At 44.9% G+C, this 19,263-nt stretch overlaps 1 protein-coding gene across 1 annotated transcript in view; it reads left to right on the top strand.

Annotated features, from left to right (window-relative positions):
- The first annotated feature begins 323 nt into the window (after window positions 1-323).
- LOC147031925 (WD repeat-containing protein 44-like) overlaps window positions 324-19,263 on the top strand; it is a 28,741-nt gene continuing 9,801 nt past the window's right edge. Inside the window, 10 exon segments of the mRNA XM_085869152.1 lie at window positions 324-727; window positions 4,771-4,827; window positions 11,575-11,676; window positions 14,668-14,787; window positions 16,061-16,252; window positions 17,313-17,346; window positions 17,349-17,413; window positions 17,620-17,735; window positions 18,010-18,137; window positions 18,873-19,028. Coding sequence (XP_085725278.1) covers window positions 629-727; window positions 4,771-4,827; window positions 11,575-11,676; window positions 14,668-14,787; window positions 16,061-16,252; window positions 17,313-17,346; window positions 17,349-17,413; window positions 17,620-17,735; window positions 18,010-18,137; window positions 18,873-19,028 — 1,069 coding nt within the window. The 5' untranslated portion in view covers window positions 324-628.

Genomic DNA, 19,263 nt, shown 5'->3' with positions numbered 1-19,263 from the left:
TGCCCCGCCAGGCCCCAAATGTGAAAAATGGCTCAGTTGCTCGCCAATGTGGTCATGTGTCAAAGTTCAGACTTCAACATGGGGCCTTGGGTTTTGGAACGTTTTTTTTTGGAATCAGTGAGAGAGCTGTGGCCCTGAACGTGGGATTTTAGGGAAATCCCTGTGCTTCCTGTATATTCTCAAACGAGCTCCAGTGCATGTTTGTGCTTTGTGTTATGCCCCGTAATAACCCAACGCTTGTCTCCTCAGCATCCCTCAAGGCTGCGGTGAATATTCGATGAACAAGTGGCAGTTGCGGCGGTTGGCGAGAAGTCTGAGTACGTTGTGGCATCTGTAGTGAAGATTGTAATGTGGTGTTGTGGCGAAGAGGTGGAAATTTCTTGTAATGATGTCGTCTATAACAGTTGTGTTTGTATTTAAAATGTAAGCGTGAGTTGTTGCGGGTATTTTTGGTCGTCGTATGAAGTGGTTGTCTTGAGCGTGGTGCAGTATGGTGAGGAGAATTGAAGGTCTGACTTGAGACTGCAGTTGAGAATTGGCGTGCAGTTTTGAATGGAAAATAGTGCGCAGATGCAAATGAGGCGCTCACAGTGCTGCTTTATTTGATTGGTGTCATCTTTATTGATTCATGTGCATGCTTGCTTGTTTGCGTGTTTCATGTGAGAGAGACAAAGGAGTGGAAGAAGAAATGCAGAGATTGAAGATAAAGGACTTAACAGAGCTCTACGTAATGCATCTTTCCCATTTACCTACTGGACGTATGGAAAGGGCTAATTAATACACATTATTGAAATAACTACCTTGAGATCTCTGTATGTTGTGCACCATTGCCTCGGACGGAGACGTGCTGTTTTATAGAACCGCAACAATATGTACATACGTGATAGCTGCATTGTGGTTGATTCTAACGGGGCTTGTAAGGTCTAAGTTCTGAGGAGTCTGAAGGTGTCTTCAGGGTTAAAGCATTTTAAGGGTGAAGGGGTCTAAGCAATCTAAGGGGTTTAAAGGGTGTATGGGGTTTAAGGTTATATGAAGGGGCTAAAGGGTACTTTCCAATAGTTGTGAGGGTCTAAATAGTTTATCAAAGCGTATATGGGGTTGAAAGGATCAAAGGGTCCGAGCAGTCTGAAGGGTGTAAAGTTCTCAAGGAGTCTCTCGGGTGTGCAAGTCTAAAGAGTATAAAGGTTTAAAGGTATCCCCCAACACTGTTACTCGAAGCTTCGGGGTCAATGTCCATGATGGAAGGCAAAAATTGCATTCCTCGTTGGTAGAGATTTGAAACAAAAACATTTGAGAACCAGAATTATATCCTTGGTGTTCAGGGGTTTATGGGGTCAAAGGGATCTATCATGTCTAAAGGGTATGTTCCAATAGTAGTGAGGGTATAAAGGGTCTATCCTCTAAAGGTTTAAAAGGTACATTGCAATAGTACGTATTTAATTGACGAGTTTTGGCTACATACCTACCCACATATGCGAAAGCTGCATTATAGTAAAGATGTACTGCAGTAATCTTTGCTTAACCTTTAAAGTGCTGCTGCTTTTGAGTGTGTCGCAGTGAAAACCAATCGGTTAGAGAGCCATCACATCATCGCATGGAAAATCTCTCGTCTTCTCGTGTTGTCCCTTTACACAATTTGGATTCCCAAGGTTATCCTTTACATTGCTGTCACGAGGAGATATTTTTTTTTTTATTCTTCTTTTTTTCAGCCCCAATGAAAGCCATCTTCGATGTTTTGTTGTGATAGATCTCCTTCTGACCTTCATTGCTAATGTCACACACAGCAACACAAATTAAATAACAAGCCTATCGATATGACTCCATACTGGCCAGAACCTTGTTGTCCAATTCAACATGACTTTTGTTCCTGTAAACGAGACAATGTCTCAGCACTAATCACGTCTCTCACCCATTGTAGTCAATGTGACAAATAACTCACTTATTGACCACATCTGTGTTGGTAACTGAAAGTACAAAAGGAAAGGACATTTCCTAACTATTTGGAGCTGAGCTAAGTTTTACACAAGGGATACAGAGAAGATTTTAGGTTAGACTACCAGTGGCATTTTTAACAATAAAGATAAATTCCACAAGGCATCTGTAAATACACAGTGATCCCACATGTATCCCAAGTGCACCTGACCAACCCTTTTCACTCTTCCTATTTCCAATTTTTTAATGATTCTGTTCAATTGATATTGTTGCGGACTCGGGGGCGAGGAAGACCAAGTGGGAGTGAACTACCTCGTGTTCCCACCAGACTCTCCGGAGTCGCAGGCCATTGCACACAAATAACTTTGTGACACGGCAGGTCGCTAATCGACAGTGAACGCCAATAACTCGACCACGTGACTTCGGGTCCTCCGTCGGATACCGTTTACTAAAAGCTCATGTGGTTTAATTACCGGGGTACATGCCCTCAGTACGCCTTGCTCAAACCGGATCACCTTATCAGATCAGATGCAGCCGAGCGTAACTGCCAAGAATGTACGGGCGAGAAAACAGATTAATCCAGCCGGGACGTTATTCCCCATCAGAGTACGAACCATGCTGGACCAATGAAGGAAAAGAGGAAAATGAGCTGGGAGCATTTCTATATAAAGCATTTATTTACAATCAGGCGAAGAAAGGTATGTGGCACAGTGAACGGGGTTTATTGGTATGTTCGGCAGGGATAGCAAGGAATTTGTGGGGTGCGACAAAAGGAAAACAATGTTACAAAAGCAAAGACAAAGCAGATTTATCCCATTAGAACTTCGACAATCTTAACTTAAAGTAGGACAGACACACACACACACACACACACACACACACACACACACACACACACACACACACACACACACACGAGAAAGATTAGATATAGCCCAGAGAGGAGAAGAGAAGATGGGGATAAACGGCCTCTCAATACCTGGTGTGGTCGGCAGACCAACGCAATCCAGTATGCTTAGGGAGAGGTAGGGGGGAGGAATACTGGTGTCTAAGGTGTGGGAGTGAAAGGTGTGGTGTAGTACAATATAGGGGGTGCGGTCTCATGCCAGAGGAAAATGGGATTGTGAGTCAGTAATGATGCTCTTTTGTGTGTCCAATGGAGGTGGGATAGAGGGGTGGAAAGAGAGTGAGAAGAGAAGATGCGTGAGGTGAAAGGTCCTTAACCTAGTCATGTATAGGTCTGTTTGTGTTGCGTGTACCTCTGTGGGACGCTCTGCCTCAGCGTTCCCAACTCAAGATGTGGTGCGTTATCTCCGGCTTCGTCATTTTGCCGGGGCTCGTGGCCACCTGCGCTCCACACTCGTGGCAACATGCGCAACGGTCCTCAAGAAGAAGCACGTCCCAATAGCAAGTGAAGAGCCAGCAAAGGGCAGAGACAACGAAGAGCCAAGAGCAGAGAAGAAGAGGGCACAAGGCTCCACCTTCTGTAAACCCCGGGCGAAGAGTGAGGTGACGACCCAAAAGCGACATGCTGTGACCCCAATCCTGCTTCTCTATTGAGCCACAGCTGCCCTCGCCATGCCTTGCTCGGCTCTCAGGGCCAGAAACGGTCTCATTCGCCCATGCGGCTCGACAGCTCAGAGCTCCTGACTCAACATCGGGTATGAGCCGACACCCTGGTCCTGAGCGTGCTCCGAATGCAGTCTGAGTGCCGAATAGCAATGCACACCCGCCACCCATGGGCCCCCTCTCATGAGCCAAAATGCATACCCGGGCCCCTTACCAAACTCCCGGATTGCCCTTCCCACGACCCCTCCTCGCCACCCCTCTCTTGCCGTGTTATGGTGACTGGACGAGGCTCGTATCAATCCCGCGTGCTCACCCGGGGCATCCCCGGTGAGATGCGGTTGAGCTATTAACGTCTGTATCTTGGTTCGAAGACAGACGAGTCGTGCAGCACTCCTCTGTATAATGGCAAATTGTGGTGATGCAGAGGTATAAGGGGGTGCGGGAATATTTTTTTCCCATGTGCAGGAGGCGTTTGTGGTCGAAGTAGTGAGGTTTGGTGAGCGAGGGGTGAAGCAAGGTGAGATGCCGGTTGGAAATTGGCACGCAGATTTGAATGAAATAATGGCACACGATGCACATGCGGTATCGTGTGCAATGTCCTTTGTTGGCTCCAAGCCATAGGAGGCATCGTTGTGTGCTCATTACTCATCGCATTTTGCATGGCATGTATGCTTGCTTATTTGATTGGTACCATGGCTAAAAGGAAAGTATTGGATTTGAAATCACAATAAGAGATTGAGATAGTTAATTGACCTCGCTATTAGATCCATGCAACGCACTTCATCCCGTAAACGCACTTCATCCCGTTAACCCACTAGACGCGAGGGGGGGGGGGTCTAACTGCACGAAGACTGCCTGGGGATCACTATGTTGGGTGCCATTGCCTTTGGCGTTGGACGCATGCGGTTTTGTTGAACAGCAACAATATTGTTCAATTCTTTTTTTAAACTTGTTAGAGATCCAAGGAAAATTTGGCATGATTATTGTTGGATTAAATTTGTTGGTGTTTACATGGTAATTTAAAACTGTGTGTTGGAATAATCCTTGTTCAAACAACTCTTGATCTTTTACGTGTCATACTTTGGATAATCAGAAAACAATGTTTCAACATGTTACCACATATAAAGTAATTTATACTGATCAATAATAGTATGATGCATCTTGAATCAAGTAATTGTCAAATATTTTACAGGTGTGATTGTTTGATGGGCTATATAATTTTTCTTTTAATATTTGTTTGTTTTATTTTCCCCTCACACCCTTTATCAGGCCGTGTGCCTCCATCACCATCTCGACAGCATCAGCTCCTTTAAGTCAGAGACAGAGGTGAACCCTTTTTATCTAATTTCCATATTTTTTAAAATAGTGAGCTAATTGTTTAAAAATTAGTTGCTGGCCTAAATTTGTTGGTTTGCAATGAATACGAAAAAAACATTTTTTGACAAAAAAAAATCAATACTATGCACAAGTGCTCCAGCTATACGAATTACCTGAAAGCCCGATGGCAATGTCGACAATAATCCATAACTTCCCTTTCCCAATCGTCCGTCTCCGACACCCAATTTTGTTGTCATTGCGACAAATCCCGAAGGTCTATTTGTCCAATCACAAGCCTTCACCAAATCGGTCTCGGCATTGTGGGTATCGCCGTAATTTCCCGTGCTGCCCTCAAGTGAAGAGTACGCAAGATGAAGCTATCTCATTCAGTCAGTGCCATGGAGGATTTTGTCTTCCAGCTTAACCGTGATAAACACAAGTAGGTTTTCACTGTTTTATCAATCTATGATACTGTTGTGTCCAGCCGGTTAACACCGACCTGGATGGATAGCCTAACAGTTTTACTTGGAGGCGAACAGCCGAGATCCTTGGAGATTATGGAGGGCAGCAAGAGCGTGTACCAGACGAAAGTACACTGGTTATCCTCGAACCCACAACGAGTAGACAAACACAGTAGTTCAACAAATGATTGAATAAAATAATTCAATGATTCAAAATGAAAATAACTCGATGAGTGATGATGAAAATAAATCAATGCGTGAGGTAATGAAACGTGAGGTTAACTAAAACCTAGTTTGAGATGTCTCCACTTAATCACAAAAACAGACAAGGGAACATATAAAATGAAAGAAATCTTCCTTTCGTTCCAGCACAGCTGCTTGTCCAGAGATGATCTTTTAGAAGCCTGGAGATCCTCGAAACTGCGTAACCACCATGTGGGAAATGCACAGCAAAATGGTGCCAAATTGCTCCTCGCGGTCACGTACGTGAGGTAATTCACGCGGATGCTCCTCAACGCCAGGGCCCTCGAACCGCTGTACAGTTTCTTCTCACGATCGAGATTACCACACCGCTCCCTCTAAGTTCCAGGTCCACATACTCTACCGGTTAAAAGTTTTGCAACACCCCCATTTTTCAGTTTTTACTGAAATTTAAGCAGTTCAAGTCCAGTGAATAACTTGAAATGGTACAAAGCTCAGTGGTAAACTGCCAGAGGTTAAAAAAATTAAGTTTAGGTTCCTAAAAACTGAAAAATAATGTAAATTTCAGAGTTCCTAAAAAAGGTCCTTTTCAGGGAACAAGTAATGGGTGAGCAACTGCAGCTGTTCTGCAGCAATGGAAGTAAATTAAGCCTTGAAAGTTGATGCAAATAATTCCTACAGGTGTCCCAACTTTTGTTGATTAGTTAGAAACCCTCTGTCTGTAGAAAAGCAGTGTTGGAACAGACTGTGTTGCTTCACCCTCTGAAGCATTATTTGGACAATATTGCACTGCAGGAAGTAGTATATTGCGATCATAATGGCGAGAAAAAGACAATTAACAAAGGAAGACAGACACCATTATGACCCTTAAAAGTGTAGGTATTTCCTTTGGAGAAATTGCAAGAAAGCCAAGGTGTCAGTGAGTACAGTTTCCTACACCATCAAAAGGCACTTGGAAACTGGAGGAAACTCTGACAGGAAGAGCTTTGGTAGACCCAAAGCCACAACACAATCAGAAGACCAGTTTCTGAGAGTCAACAGCTCACGTGATCGGCGGCTCACAGGACAGCAGCTTCAATCACAGCTGAACACTGGTCAAAGTAAGGAAGTCTCAGTTTCAACTGTGAAGAGAGGACTTCGAGCTGCAGGTTTGACAGGTCAAGTGGCAGTAAGAAAGCCATTGCTAAGATGGCAAAATAAGAAAAAGAGGCTTGCCTGGGCCATGAAGCACCGCCAGTGGACTTCTGAAAACTGGAAGAAGGTCTTATGGACCGATAAATCAAAATTTGAAATCTTCGGTTCATCACACAGGGTTTTTGTACACCATCGAGTAGGCGAAAGGATGGTTCCTCAGTGTGCGACACCAACTGTCAAACATGGAGGAGGAAGCGTGATGATCTGGGGCTCTTTTGCTTGATCCAGATTCGGCGACTTGCACAGAGTGACTGGCACCCTGAATCAAAAGGGTTACCACAGCATTTTGCAGCGCCATGCAATACCATCTGGTCTACGCTTAGTTGGTCAGGGGTTCATCCTAAAGCAAGAAAACGATCCAAAACATACCTCCAGGCTATGTCAGAACTCCCTTAGAAGAAAAGAACAAGACAGTTGGCTTCAAATCATGGAATGGCCAGCACAGTCTCCAGACTTAAACCCCATCGAGCTGGTTTGGGATGAACTGGACAGAACGGTGAAAGTAAAGCAAACCTATAAGTGCAACACTTTTGTGGCAGCTTCTGCAACAGTGTTGGGAAGAACTTTCCAAACAGTATTTGATTTCCATTGTAGAAAGAATGCCACGAGTATGTTCGGCTGTTATATCTGCAAAAGGTGGCTACTTTGAAGTCAAAAATTTAGATTAAATTTTGTTCAACAAAGCGATTCTATGATTTATTTTTTATCTGCAATTATTTATTTGTTCTATGCTTTAATCTCAGAGAACATTGAAACATTAAACTATTTAAATTTCAGGAAGAACTGGAAAAATAGGGATGTTCTAAAACTTTCGACCGGTAGAGTTTACCAAATGGCATCGCCTTTCTCCTTGATCATACAACAAGGTGATTGCTGAGGCTCCGAGACAAGGCCAAGAGACGCGCTCTTCTTCTCCACAGAAACGTACAAACTTCATGACCCAGCCGAACAGTCAATGGCTCGCCTCTTATTTCAGTACGTGAAACAATTCACACCAGTGCAACAACGAGAATCGGACAGCTTTCTCGTCTTGTCGAGGAGAGCAAAGCCTCACACTTTGCTTCCAATTTCCCTCTTGTCTCTTTCGCCCCTTCTGATGTCACACCAACCAATCGTAAGCCCCGGGGGGCATTGCCTGCCGGCACAAAGCAAGGAAGGCTGGGTTTTTGCCTTCTCGGAAATGTTCGGACTCCGTTGGCAGCCGGATTGGCCGTTGTTGTTGTTGTAGTTGTTGTAATACGTGGTTCCTTTATTGCTGGCCTTGTAAATGCAAAAATGTAGGAAAAGGTCACAGGAGGCAATCACATACTGGGAGAAACTAGCCTTAAACCCCACCTATTTAAAACAGCACCACCCTTGTGTGGTGACACGTAACAACTTCAGCTCACAGTTTTCCATACTTGATTTACATTGAGATGTCTCATACTCATCCACGGACCATGCTACACTATAAAATCCTATCTTTACTCTGAAATTCCTCCATCTACCCCACAAACATAACAATACATTCTCCAAGGTTTCAGTGCTACTGTTCTGAGGATCTATTCCGTTTTCATTTTTCTAGTCCCGTCTGTCCTTTATTTCTTCAACAATTACCCTCTCTCAGGCAAGCGTGTCGACCTGTTTGCTAGATTTCCAGCACTTTATTCGAGTATCCCTGATTAGGATTAAATTGTGAAATATTTTTCTTTATGACCGGCGTGGGTTTTGACCGTTCAGAACTCGGCCGAGTGCTCCAGTGTTCAGGCACACAGGCCGACTAAACTGTTTAAATTATCAGGAATACACAAATGTTCGCAAAGGAGTTATGGTATAGGTATGATAACCAAGTAATTGAGTGACAACAAAAGCGGTGAAGTTTCATTAAAATTATAAACTTTCATACATGTCAAGTTCAAAGGCAAAATATACATGAACACAGACCAAAACAATTTTGCGAATGAGCAAAAGAAACTGCACAGTTTCTTGAATGCCTTCATAATCAACCGTTGCTTGTCTGGTTCAGGGTCAAAGGTCGAGAAGTGGGTCCAAGAGAGGCCATTCGTTAGTTGGTGACATACCTGTAACTGTATGTGTATATGTGTATATATGTATGTATATATGTATATATAATATAGTTGCAGGCCGGGGGTCTGGGTGAGATCACTTGGGGTGAAACTATCTCGGGTTCCCACCAGACTCTCCAGAATCGCAGGCCGTCGCACACGGATAACTCCGTGACGCAGCGGGTCGCTAACCGACCGTGAACGCCAATAACTCAACCACGTGACCTTAGGGTCCTCCTTCTAATATCGGTTACCTAAAAATAATGATGTGACCTCATTACCGGGGGACACGCCCTCGGTACACCTTTTCCGAACTGGATCACCTTACTGTATCAGATACAGCCGAGCGACTGCCAAGGACTTACCGGCTAAAAGGAACGAATTGTTGGGAATAAAGTCCCAGCTCGGCTAGGATATGGACCATGCTGGATCAATGAAAGAAAAGACAAAAACGAGCTGGGAACATTTCTGCTTAAGGATTTATTAGAGGCAGGTGAGGAAAAATATGTGGCACAATTAATAGAGTTTATTGATTTGTGGAAATAGAGACAGAAAGAAAAGTGTGGTGCAGCAATTAAACAAGCAACTTGCAAAAGTAGACACAGAGCAGACCTATCCCGATATAATTCTTCTGCAATCAACTTAGCGCTCGAACAGGCGCCATGACACATATATATATATATATATATATATATATATATATATATATATATATATATATATATATAATATATATATATATATATATATATACACATACACACACACACACACACACACACACACACACACACACACACACACACACACACACACACACACACACACACACACACACACACACACACACAAACACACACACACAACCCGATGAAGAAGAGATAATGAGCAAAAATATGAGGAGATGAGACTAACGGTCTCGTAATATCTTGCACGATCGACTGACCGTGCCACCCAGTTCGTTTTGGGGGGATACTCCACTGAACAATCCCTCCTTGATAGTTCGTGCGTCTCCTGCTTGGCTGTCCAGAGAAGGGGCGTGTCTGTCAGGTGTGAGGGAGGGACTTTGGGTGGATCCAGTGGCGAGTGGGTGGAGAAGGCGGAGTCGAGAGCGAGTGGGCAGAGTGCCAGCAGCAGGCGGATGGGTGGAGAAGGCCGGCTCGAGAGCGAGTTGGTGGAGGAGAAGACGGGGTACAGACACCGATCCAAAGCCAGCAAGGAAGATGAGGATGACTACGACGCCCCCGGACGGCTTTACGATCCGTCCTTTATAGACCCTGCGGTGCAGGGCGGGGCGACGACCCGAAGCGATGTCACCTGAATCAGGCACTCTCATTGGGCCCTGGCAGTGTGCTACCCTGGCTCCCATGGCCGGAAGCGGTCCCATTGTTGCATCCGGCAAGAGATCGCGATCTTAATGATTATATCGATCGGGTTTCGCCCTGCGCACATGATAACAGAATCGGGTGGACGTGAGTGCTGGCTGAGTGCTTAATGGTGGATCCACGTGCACTGTACGGAACGTGCTCGAAGGCAGACCCGTGCACCGCTCGCGACACTTTATCATCCTACAGAGCAGGGCACGAGTGGCACACATCTTGGTCTCGTCTGTGTATGGGTTTGCCATAACATCTTAACTTCGATCCTCGCTGGCGGCCACGGGTGTTTCCCGCGAATGGGGACACCTTCTTGCTCTCCGGTTGGCGAAGCCGCGATCAGGCAGGGGCATGTTGTACAGCTCGGGCCACATGGCACATCATGGAGCAGGCACATTGACCAGCGCGAGCTGGGGGTGCCTGGGCGGGCATGCGGGACCGACATGACCCTCGGCCGGTCGTTGGGGCACGGTCCGGGAGTTCATGCAAGGCAATTCATGTCACTGAGTTCGGGGCAATGCATAATAATGTCTTGAGGTCTGAGCGAGACGATTCCATAGCTTGGGCCCATCTTGCCGGAAGTGGAATGAGTCACTTCCGGCCATCGCTGCCGCGCCGTGTGGGGGCCCCGCACCCCACACCATAGGGTTTATAAAAGGCAGATGACAAAGCCATTTTCCCTCTCTCGCGCGCTGGATCTCCAACTCGCCTTCTCCACCCATTCCGCTCTCGACTCCGCCTTCTCCACCCATTCCGCTCTCGACTCCGCCTTCTCCACCCACTCCGCTCTCGACTCCGCCTTCTCCACCCATTCCGCTCTCGACTCCGCCTTCTCCACCCATTCCGCTCTCGACTCCGCCTTCTCCACCCATTCCGCTCTCGACTCCGCCTTCTCCACCCATTCCGCTCTCGACTCCGCCTTCTCCACCCATTCCGCTCTCGACTCCGCCTTCTCCACCCATTCCGCTCTCGACTCCGCCTTCTCCACCCATTCCGCTCTCGACTCCGCCTTCTCCACCCATTCCGCTCTCGACTCCGCCTTCTCCACCCATTCCGCTCTCGACTCCGCCTTCTCCACCCATTCCGCTCTCGACTCCGCCTTCTCCACCCATTCCGCTCTCGACTCCGCCTTCTCCACCCATTCCGCTCTCGACTCCGCCTTCTCCACCCATTCCGCTCTCGACTCCGCCTTCTCCACCCATTCCGCTCTCGACTCCACCTTCTCCACCCATTCCGCTCTCGACTCCGCCTTCTCCACCCATTCCGCTCTCGACTCCGCCTTCTCCACCCATTCCGCTCTCGACTCCGCCTTCTCCACCCATTCCGCTCTCGACTCCGCCTTCACCCATTCCGCATGTACGTGCGTGCGCCTGCGTGTGTGTTGTTAGTGATATCTGAAGTTTTGCAAAATGTAAAAATATCGGAGGAGTGTGCAGACAAGTATCACACCAACAACTTGTGTTGTCGCACTTATTCTAGGTGGAGGAACCTGAAGTTGACACAGCTGTCCCGTTCCGACAGAAGCCATTTTGCAAATACAGTGGTCACACTGCAGATTTACTCGATCTCTCTTGGTCCAAGGTATTGTTTTTGTTTGTTTGTTTTTAAATAATGCAGGCAGACCACTTCTGTTTTCTGTATTCAGTCTGATTCATGGACGTACTTTCTATTTGCTTTTCAAGTGAGACTATGAATGTATGAAAAGCTTCTGCGATCGTCCTTTATTTGTTTGTTTGTTTGTTTATTTGTCCTTTTTATTTTTTGGTGTGGATTGGATTAAAATGAATGTTTGAGCATCTTGAATGGAATGTATGGACTTTGTGATGTCGAGTACAAAAATTGTCTACCTCATTGGTAGAGATTTGTATCTCCCGCTCGTTGCCTTATGCCATTTAGACGGTCGTGATTGATGGTAAAATATTGTTACGGTTGTGGAAATTCACAGAACACCATTCAGGTTTCCCAGAGATCAGTTATGTCGATAAGTGTGTGTTCAGATTAGATTTCCCCACCCATGTCTAAAGGGATTTATTCGTGTAACCGGGCTGTGATCTTTGAGGTAGTATTATTCTTTTGCTATCTTTATTATGGAACAACCACATCTCGACAACCTTGCCATCTCCACCACAGCGCCAACCACGACATCTCCTCACCATCTCCTTGACAACATCTCCACAAACGAACAACATCGCCTCACCTTCATCTCCATTGCGCGCCATCTTTTCGCCAGCCACGGCGAATTCTAATGAACCGCATCTCCGAGACCGACGCGGGGACTCCCTCGTTGGGGCGGGAGCCGATGATTTCCACAACGTCCGCTCTCTCCGCGTTTGGCGACGATATCAGATCAAAACACCAAAAGGGGCGGAGCCAGCGGGGGGTGAAAGGTTGAAGGTGGGAGATCAAACTCACCCCCCCGGACCCCATAAAAAGGCGTGCTGGAACGCCAAGCGAGTCGGGTGGAGAGTGCCAACGTTCGAGTCCAGTGGAGGGCAGTCGGGGTCGTCGGAGTGCAGGGAAGCCTGAATGTAGCGCTGCCCAGCCTGCAGTACCGTGCCGAACTGTGGGTCGGTGGTGACGGCCGGAGAGAAGTCGCCAGCCAGCAACAGAACGGTCGGAGCAAACGCCGAGGAACGGGCGGGCTCCTAAAAGAGCATCAACTCTTGAAAGAGCAAAGGCCCATTCGTTCCTCTGAGGTGTCGTCGGATAGGCCCGTTCGACCAGGCCGCACGGCAAGGCCCGGACCAACCGAGTCGCCATTACACCAACTACCGTGTTAATGGAACATCGAGGGTCACCCAGTAAGTCACCACCAGGGTGGCAGGTAACCAGCACGGTCTCACGGAGCTCCTTCGGTCTCCACAGTTCCGCGGACATTAAAGGCCTACGGTCCCTGTTCTTACCCTTTCCTTTCCTGGGGTTTTCTTTGTATGAAAGTTGTGGCACCGTGTCTGCTAAGTAGAATTGTGGTTAAGTGATTGTGTACATAATAAATAGATACGGCTGCAGGTCTTTTGTTTGCTCGAGTCTTGTCCCTACCCCCATTCATTGCATACGTGCTTGTATATCTGCATTGCTTCATTGACTGCAGACGTGACAAATAAATGTCATTGTTTGAATGTTCACCTGCTCGTTGTGTCCCCTTCCTCCATTGAGCTGCTAAAATTACGTACGGAATATCAACTGGCTTTTAATAGCCGATAAGATAGTCGGGTCCAACGGGGCCTCGCGATAATACACCACTCGGCGAATCGCAAATGGAGCGAGCTGCTGAAGCGGCTCGTTTCCAAGCAGGTCCCGTTGAGGTACAATCTCTCGGGAGTCTGCCCGCACAAATAATTAGGTAAATCGACCATTCGGCGATCGGACCCTGTAGCGCGGGTAGAGTATTGACAAAATTGTGGTGTGCTTTAAAAACACACCTGCAGCTGGATTTCGGCGTTTATCTGGAAAGCTACGACTGGATTGCCCATCCGGTGGGCGCGTGCGGCCGCGATTAGTTAAAAGCTGTCGCTCACACACCGGCGTGGTGGAGATCCACAACAATATTTTCACCAAATATAGTCCTTCATTTGGCTAGATGGTCTCTAAATTGTTACGCTGATGCAATGCCCTGCTTGGATAAGCACGAGGACAACAGTTTGCACAGAAGTAGGATTGAATTGCTTCACTAATAGAGCTCAGATTAAATGGCTCCATCGCAAGTGCATTACTACATTACTGAGCTGTCTCTTTCGATCTGTATGTCAGAGAGAGAAAAAAAGAAGATTATACAATCTTATCTGCAATATAATAGATTATTACGATATTTTGTTTTACCTTTGTCTTGCATGTATGAGCGGATTAGTGGTGGGTGGATAGCCTCATTGCATTATCTTCACGCCAATGCTTGTTCCTTCGATTCTCATGGCTTTCCACACACTGTGGCAGAGGGACTATCTGCCCAGGATTGCTTCTTATTCATGGAAGTGTTCACGACTTGGCTTGAGTGCTCTGACCCCTCAACCATCAACTAGCAAGCATGCATACTGTCAAATATGCACAGCTTGATGACATCACAAATTCAATGGGGGAATCACTTTTTGGTAATTGCAAAAGAGGAAAAAAATTTTCAGTTCATTGTCAAAAACACTTTTGGCCTAAAAATACTCATTTGAATTTGATCCAATGAAGTGGAGTGTCGTGGTCAAGACAGGACATAAGCTTGGTACCATTGGACCTCACCCCTTCGAAAGGGAAGGATAAGAAGTTTGCTTGTTCCTCAATGCCAGCCAGCATAAAACATTTCTAATATCTGTCATCTTGCTCCTCCATGAGACTAAATAGATGGAATATAAAGCATTCGTATCTTGTATTCTCTCCTGTGACTGTACAATACTGCTTGTGAAGAACCTAACATGTACTGTTGTATCTTTCTTTCACTTTGTGAAACAAACATCTCACCTCGGGGTGTTCATTTTTTTTCCTGGTGGTTCACTCTATAACTGCTGCCTGCTTCACGTTGTTTGTTGCACCTGTTGTCGACTTTGATACCCATTCCCCCCTCCCCTCCCACCCTCCATCTTCTCACAGAACTACTTCCTGCTTTCTTCATCGATGGATAAGACTGTGCTATGGCACATCTCACGGCGCGAATGCCTTGACTGCTTCCAGCACGTTGATTTTGTGACAGCCATTACCTTCCACCCACGGGTAACTACCCACTAGTCACATTTGTGCACTCGTATAAATAAGGGATGACAGGTTATTGTGTGAGCTCATAACTACCATAACTTTGTACTTGCTTACATTCGATGGAAAGAAAGAATTTATTTCCGTGAGAATTTATTTATTTTGTCGAGTATAACAACGACTTCTCTTGTTTTCCTTCAGTCATATGGACTTCACTGTCTGAACCACACCAGCTGGCATTGTGGTAATTGAAGTCGCCACTGATTTGAGAGTTAATAAAATGAGGCATCCAATTGGGCACTGGAGACTATATATTATTTCCAGTTTATATTGTTACAGTCGTGTGTCTTCAAAAACCGTCATGCCACGTGGCTGGTATGAGATGAAAAGGTCTCCACTTCTGGAGCAGTTAATTTGTGCATACAATCGTTTCCAAACACAACCGTGGCGGGGCGCTAACAGGATAGCTGAGCGAAGCTTGTCGACTTATTGAGGCGCGTATGCACGTATAGTACCTAATCTGCCCATCTAACAGATTCATAAACCAATTTACTAAGCGCTATGGAGGCCACTCATGATGACCACATGAGGTTTCATTAAAAAGAGGGGATTTATTCACAAGGAAATTGAGAAAGAGGAAGAAGGCACGGCCACGCAGTGGCGGTCACGATTCACAATTACTAAGTATATACAACGTTATCTAAATGTTTTGATTATCCAAGACAGATTGAAACATTATCAATGGTGATTCAACTTTTTGTATGATTATAATCAAACCCTTATCTATGCCACATGTAACATCTGAATGTGATTAATTCATCTGAATTGCAACCTTTTTTTCTTTTTTTTTTTTAAAGCATGGTTGGAAAGATAGATGAGTGTATTTGAATTCTCATTTGATAGTGTTTACAAAATGTCATTCTCAAGGCAGTGCATGCAAAATATTTGAGGCACATCGTAAGAAGTGACATTTATTTAGTGGTTTTGGTAATGTTGAACTGATGGCACATTGGCCATCAGTTGCATGTGCCCATCAGCATTTTGTGTCGTTTCTTTTTCGACCTCTGCCCTTCAGTTGCTTCCATAATAAAAGGTGTGAGGGCAGAAATTTGTTCTTTGAAGACCATTGTAAGACTTATAACTAAAGATACCGAACTGATTTGAACTGAATATGTGTGGCACGGTATCACACAATGATGTGGGTTTCACATTTCTTTGGTGTCAATTGCAATGGTATTGAAGTGTAAAGAAATATGATGCAAGTCTGTATGTCTGCATGCATTGGCACTGGTAGGACGATCGCTACTTCCTGTGCGGCTCACTTGATTGAAAACTTCGATTGTGGAACATACCTGAGAAGAAGGTAGCGCTGTGGAACGAGGTAGATGGCAGTACAAAACTGATCACTGCTGCCAATTTCTGTCAAAATGGACGCTTTGCCGTCATTGGTACCTATGACGGGCGATGTATCTTCTATGAGACAGAGGTACAATTTTAACCTTTTATATTGTGATATCCTCAACCTTTTATATTGTGATATCAAACAAATTCTCAAAATGATTTTAGACTTTTGAAGACTAGGAAAAGAGCATAACATCTGCCTGAGATTAAGTATTGCACACCAAACCATATCAATTTGGTCAACAGTTTTTTTTTAATTTTTTTTTCCTGTTTACCACTTCAATCTAATGGTTTAGTTTTCTCTGTTTGTGGAAAAACTAGAGAAAAATATTCCTCAAACCTCCTCGAATAGCTTTGCACATCCTGGGGCACAACAACTCTTCCCCATTGTCGAAAATGCTGCTAAATTTGTGAATGACTGCTGCCGACTCGAGCTTGCCCCTGTTTGTTTATTTATTTATTTTTCTGCTTCAATGGTGAGATAAAACAGAAGGCTCATGATTGGTGTCAGAATTTGCATAACCTCTTCATTCGGCCATCTTTTCAGAAAAAAAAAAGTGTAGTTTCGGAAAATCCGTGTTCAAAACTGAAGGTAGTACCAACTATGACAACTGTCCAGCAGGTAAGGTTCAGGACCGACGTTTCATTAGCTGAGTAGTTTTCATCAGTGACTCTCATTTGAACAGCCATTGTGTTTCATTACACCCAGTGTCACTCGCAGGGCGATAATGAAAACGGCGTTTGGTGTCACATTCTGATAAATTGCACAGTCGCATGACACCATTTCCCCTTTGAGAGGATATTTAACATCAGATGCACGATGCCTGCACAATTCTGAATGAAGACCACTCTGTAGTCAAAATGTCAGACCTGTACCTTGCCTGCTGGGCAGCTGGCTGTACTAGTTGAGAAGGGTGTTGGGAGTTGGGGTGGGGGGGGGGGGAGGTGGGTTTCTTCAGTTCAGATTTGAGAAATGTTATACTTTGTAGCGCATGCATTTTTTGTTGTTTGTTCATGGAATTATTGCATTTGAGTTTAATTGTGCATTTTTTTTTCTCATTTGATTCAAGCATCCAAAATACTTAAAAATTATTTGTTATACCTTTGTCCACAAAACACCATTGGTTGTTCACCTCTCCCTCCAGCACCTGAAATATTTCACTCAAATTCACGTTCGTTCCACCGTGGTCGCAATCGCGTCGGCCGTAAAATTACTGGCATTGAACCATTTTCGGCTGAGAGCAAGGTAAGGAGAAGCTGTCTTCTAATTTTCGGCACTTTTTATTCTTCGTCATTTACCACCTTTCTTTGGGGCACATTTATCTCCATATCCTCAATATTCTCTTCACATGCCATCACTATTTTCGTTTTCCTTGTTATGTTGAGCTGCATTAAGAATTGCATTCATTGTGGGATAAGGGGAGCTTATGAACTTTATCAACCCTTCATTAGGTCCTTGTGACATCCAATGACTCTCGTATCCGGCTTTATGACCTACGTGACCTTTCACTGTCCATAAAGTACAAGGGCTGCCTCAACAACAGCAGTCAGATTCGAGCTGGATTCAGGTATATACATTTTGGGGAAGGGTTAGGGAAAGGTTAATAATGGGTTGGTGAATTTTGTAGTAGTGTGAGGTTTTAGGCATTTAACAGGCAGGCTTAAATTTCTGAGCATGTACAATTGATCATACTGTTTCACTTTGTCCAATACATGAGGCTGCAGACATAGGTTGTCTCGTAGGTTTCCATGTGACATAGTTGTAACATCATGAGAAAAGAGATGTCGATTTTGGTTTTGTGCTTCTTTTCCAACTGTCCTCTTCTGCCCTGTATTAAATAGTCATGATTGCCAGTACATCATAAGTGGATCAGAAGACCGCTACATTTATTTGTGGAAGACCTATCACGATGTGACCCGTTTTTCTTCTGTGCGTCGGGATCGCAATGACTTTTGGGAAGGAATAAAAGGTATGGAGGAACTTTTGCCATATGGCATTGCACAAAGTAGAACAAAATAACTTCCAAAACCCAAATGTGAAAAAAAACGAAGGTCATTTCAAAAGTTTGTAATATTACTTGATTGAACATGATATGTAAATCAATAAAGATGACTGCTGGTGGAGGTGAAAGCAGGATCCATCACCAGAACTGGAATGTACTTTTATCAATGCTGTGCCAAGGGAAACATAGCACGATAATAATCGTCAGCACTCGGAGCATTGAGAGAGTTTTTCCCAGCAGAACGTAAATTTTATAATTGCACTTGCATCCTGCAATCGAAAAAGACTTTCAATGTGCCTCAGTCCATTATTCAGCTGCAACTGGGAGCAAATATCTGTGTGTTACTTAAACCTCGTGAGGAAGGTTGGGATTACAACTTGGTACAATGGCCTTTGAAGAACTGCAGGCAATTCAGCATGGCAAGGTCATGTGCTTAACTTTTGAAATGGCCCTCATGACCCAAATGTCGTGTTTTGTTTACAATGTTTCCATGAACAAAACTGAACTCGAGTTTTTTTGTTTTTGTTTTTTTTTTGTCCCAATGGATTGATTCAATTTGAGCCTGAGATTTGAATACGGTATACCAACTCAGACCGTAATGCTCTCGTGCAAGTCTTTATTGACTGCCTAAAATGCATTTTAATATATGTGTTTTTTTTCACAATAATAATTTTCTGTTTGTCTCCAATTCTTTCTCCACAGCTCACAATGCTGTTGTCACATCAGCGATTTTCTCCCCTAACCCATCATTGATTCTGGATGCTGAAGGGCAGTCAAGTGGGGAAGAAAGGAAACCAGAGGAAGTCGATAACCAAAAAGTTATGAATGAAGAGCAGCTCCAGGGAGATGAATCCCAAGGTAAGAGGGTTGAACAAAATTTTGGGAGGAATAACTTGACTGCTTCATGCAGTTTTGGCACTCCGTTTGGGTTAATCGCATAATAATTGCCATGTGAGCCGAACCAATTCCTCGGAAGCAAAAACCATGAAATTTGTCCTGTTGCACGGCTTGAAAGCTTTGTGCCCAATTATATTTTGCCAACCCAGTGCAGCCATGGCAGACTGATAAAGCTGGAAAGTTTGCAATGGGTTGT

This window comes from Eptatretus burgeri, chromosome 2 (genome assembly GCF_056783735.1).
Source record: "Eptatretus burgeri isolate ZD-2024b chromosome 2, Ebu_testis_v1, whole genome shotgun sequence".
Classification (NCBI taxonomy): Eukaryota; Metazoa; Chordata; class Myxini; order Myxiniformes; family Myxinidae; genus Eptatretus; species Eptatretus burgeri.
This window is presented reverse-complemented; position numbering and strand designations above follow the sequence as displayed.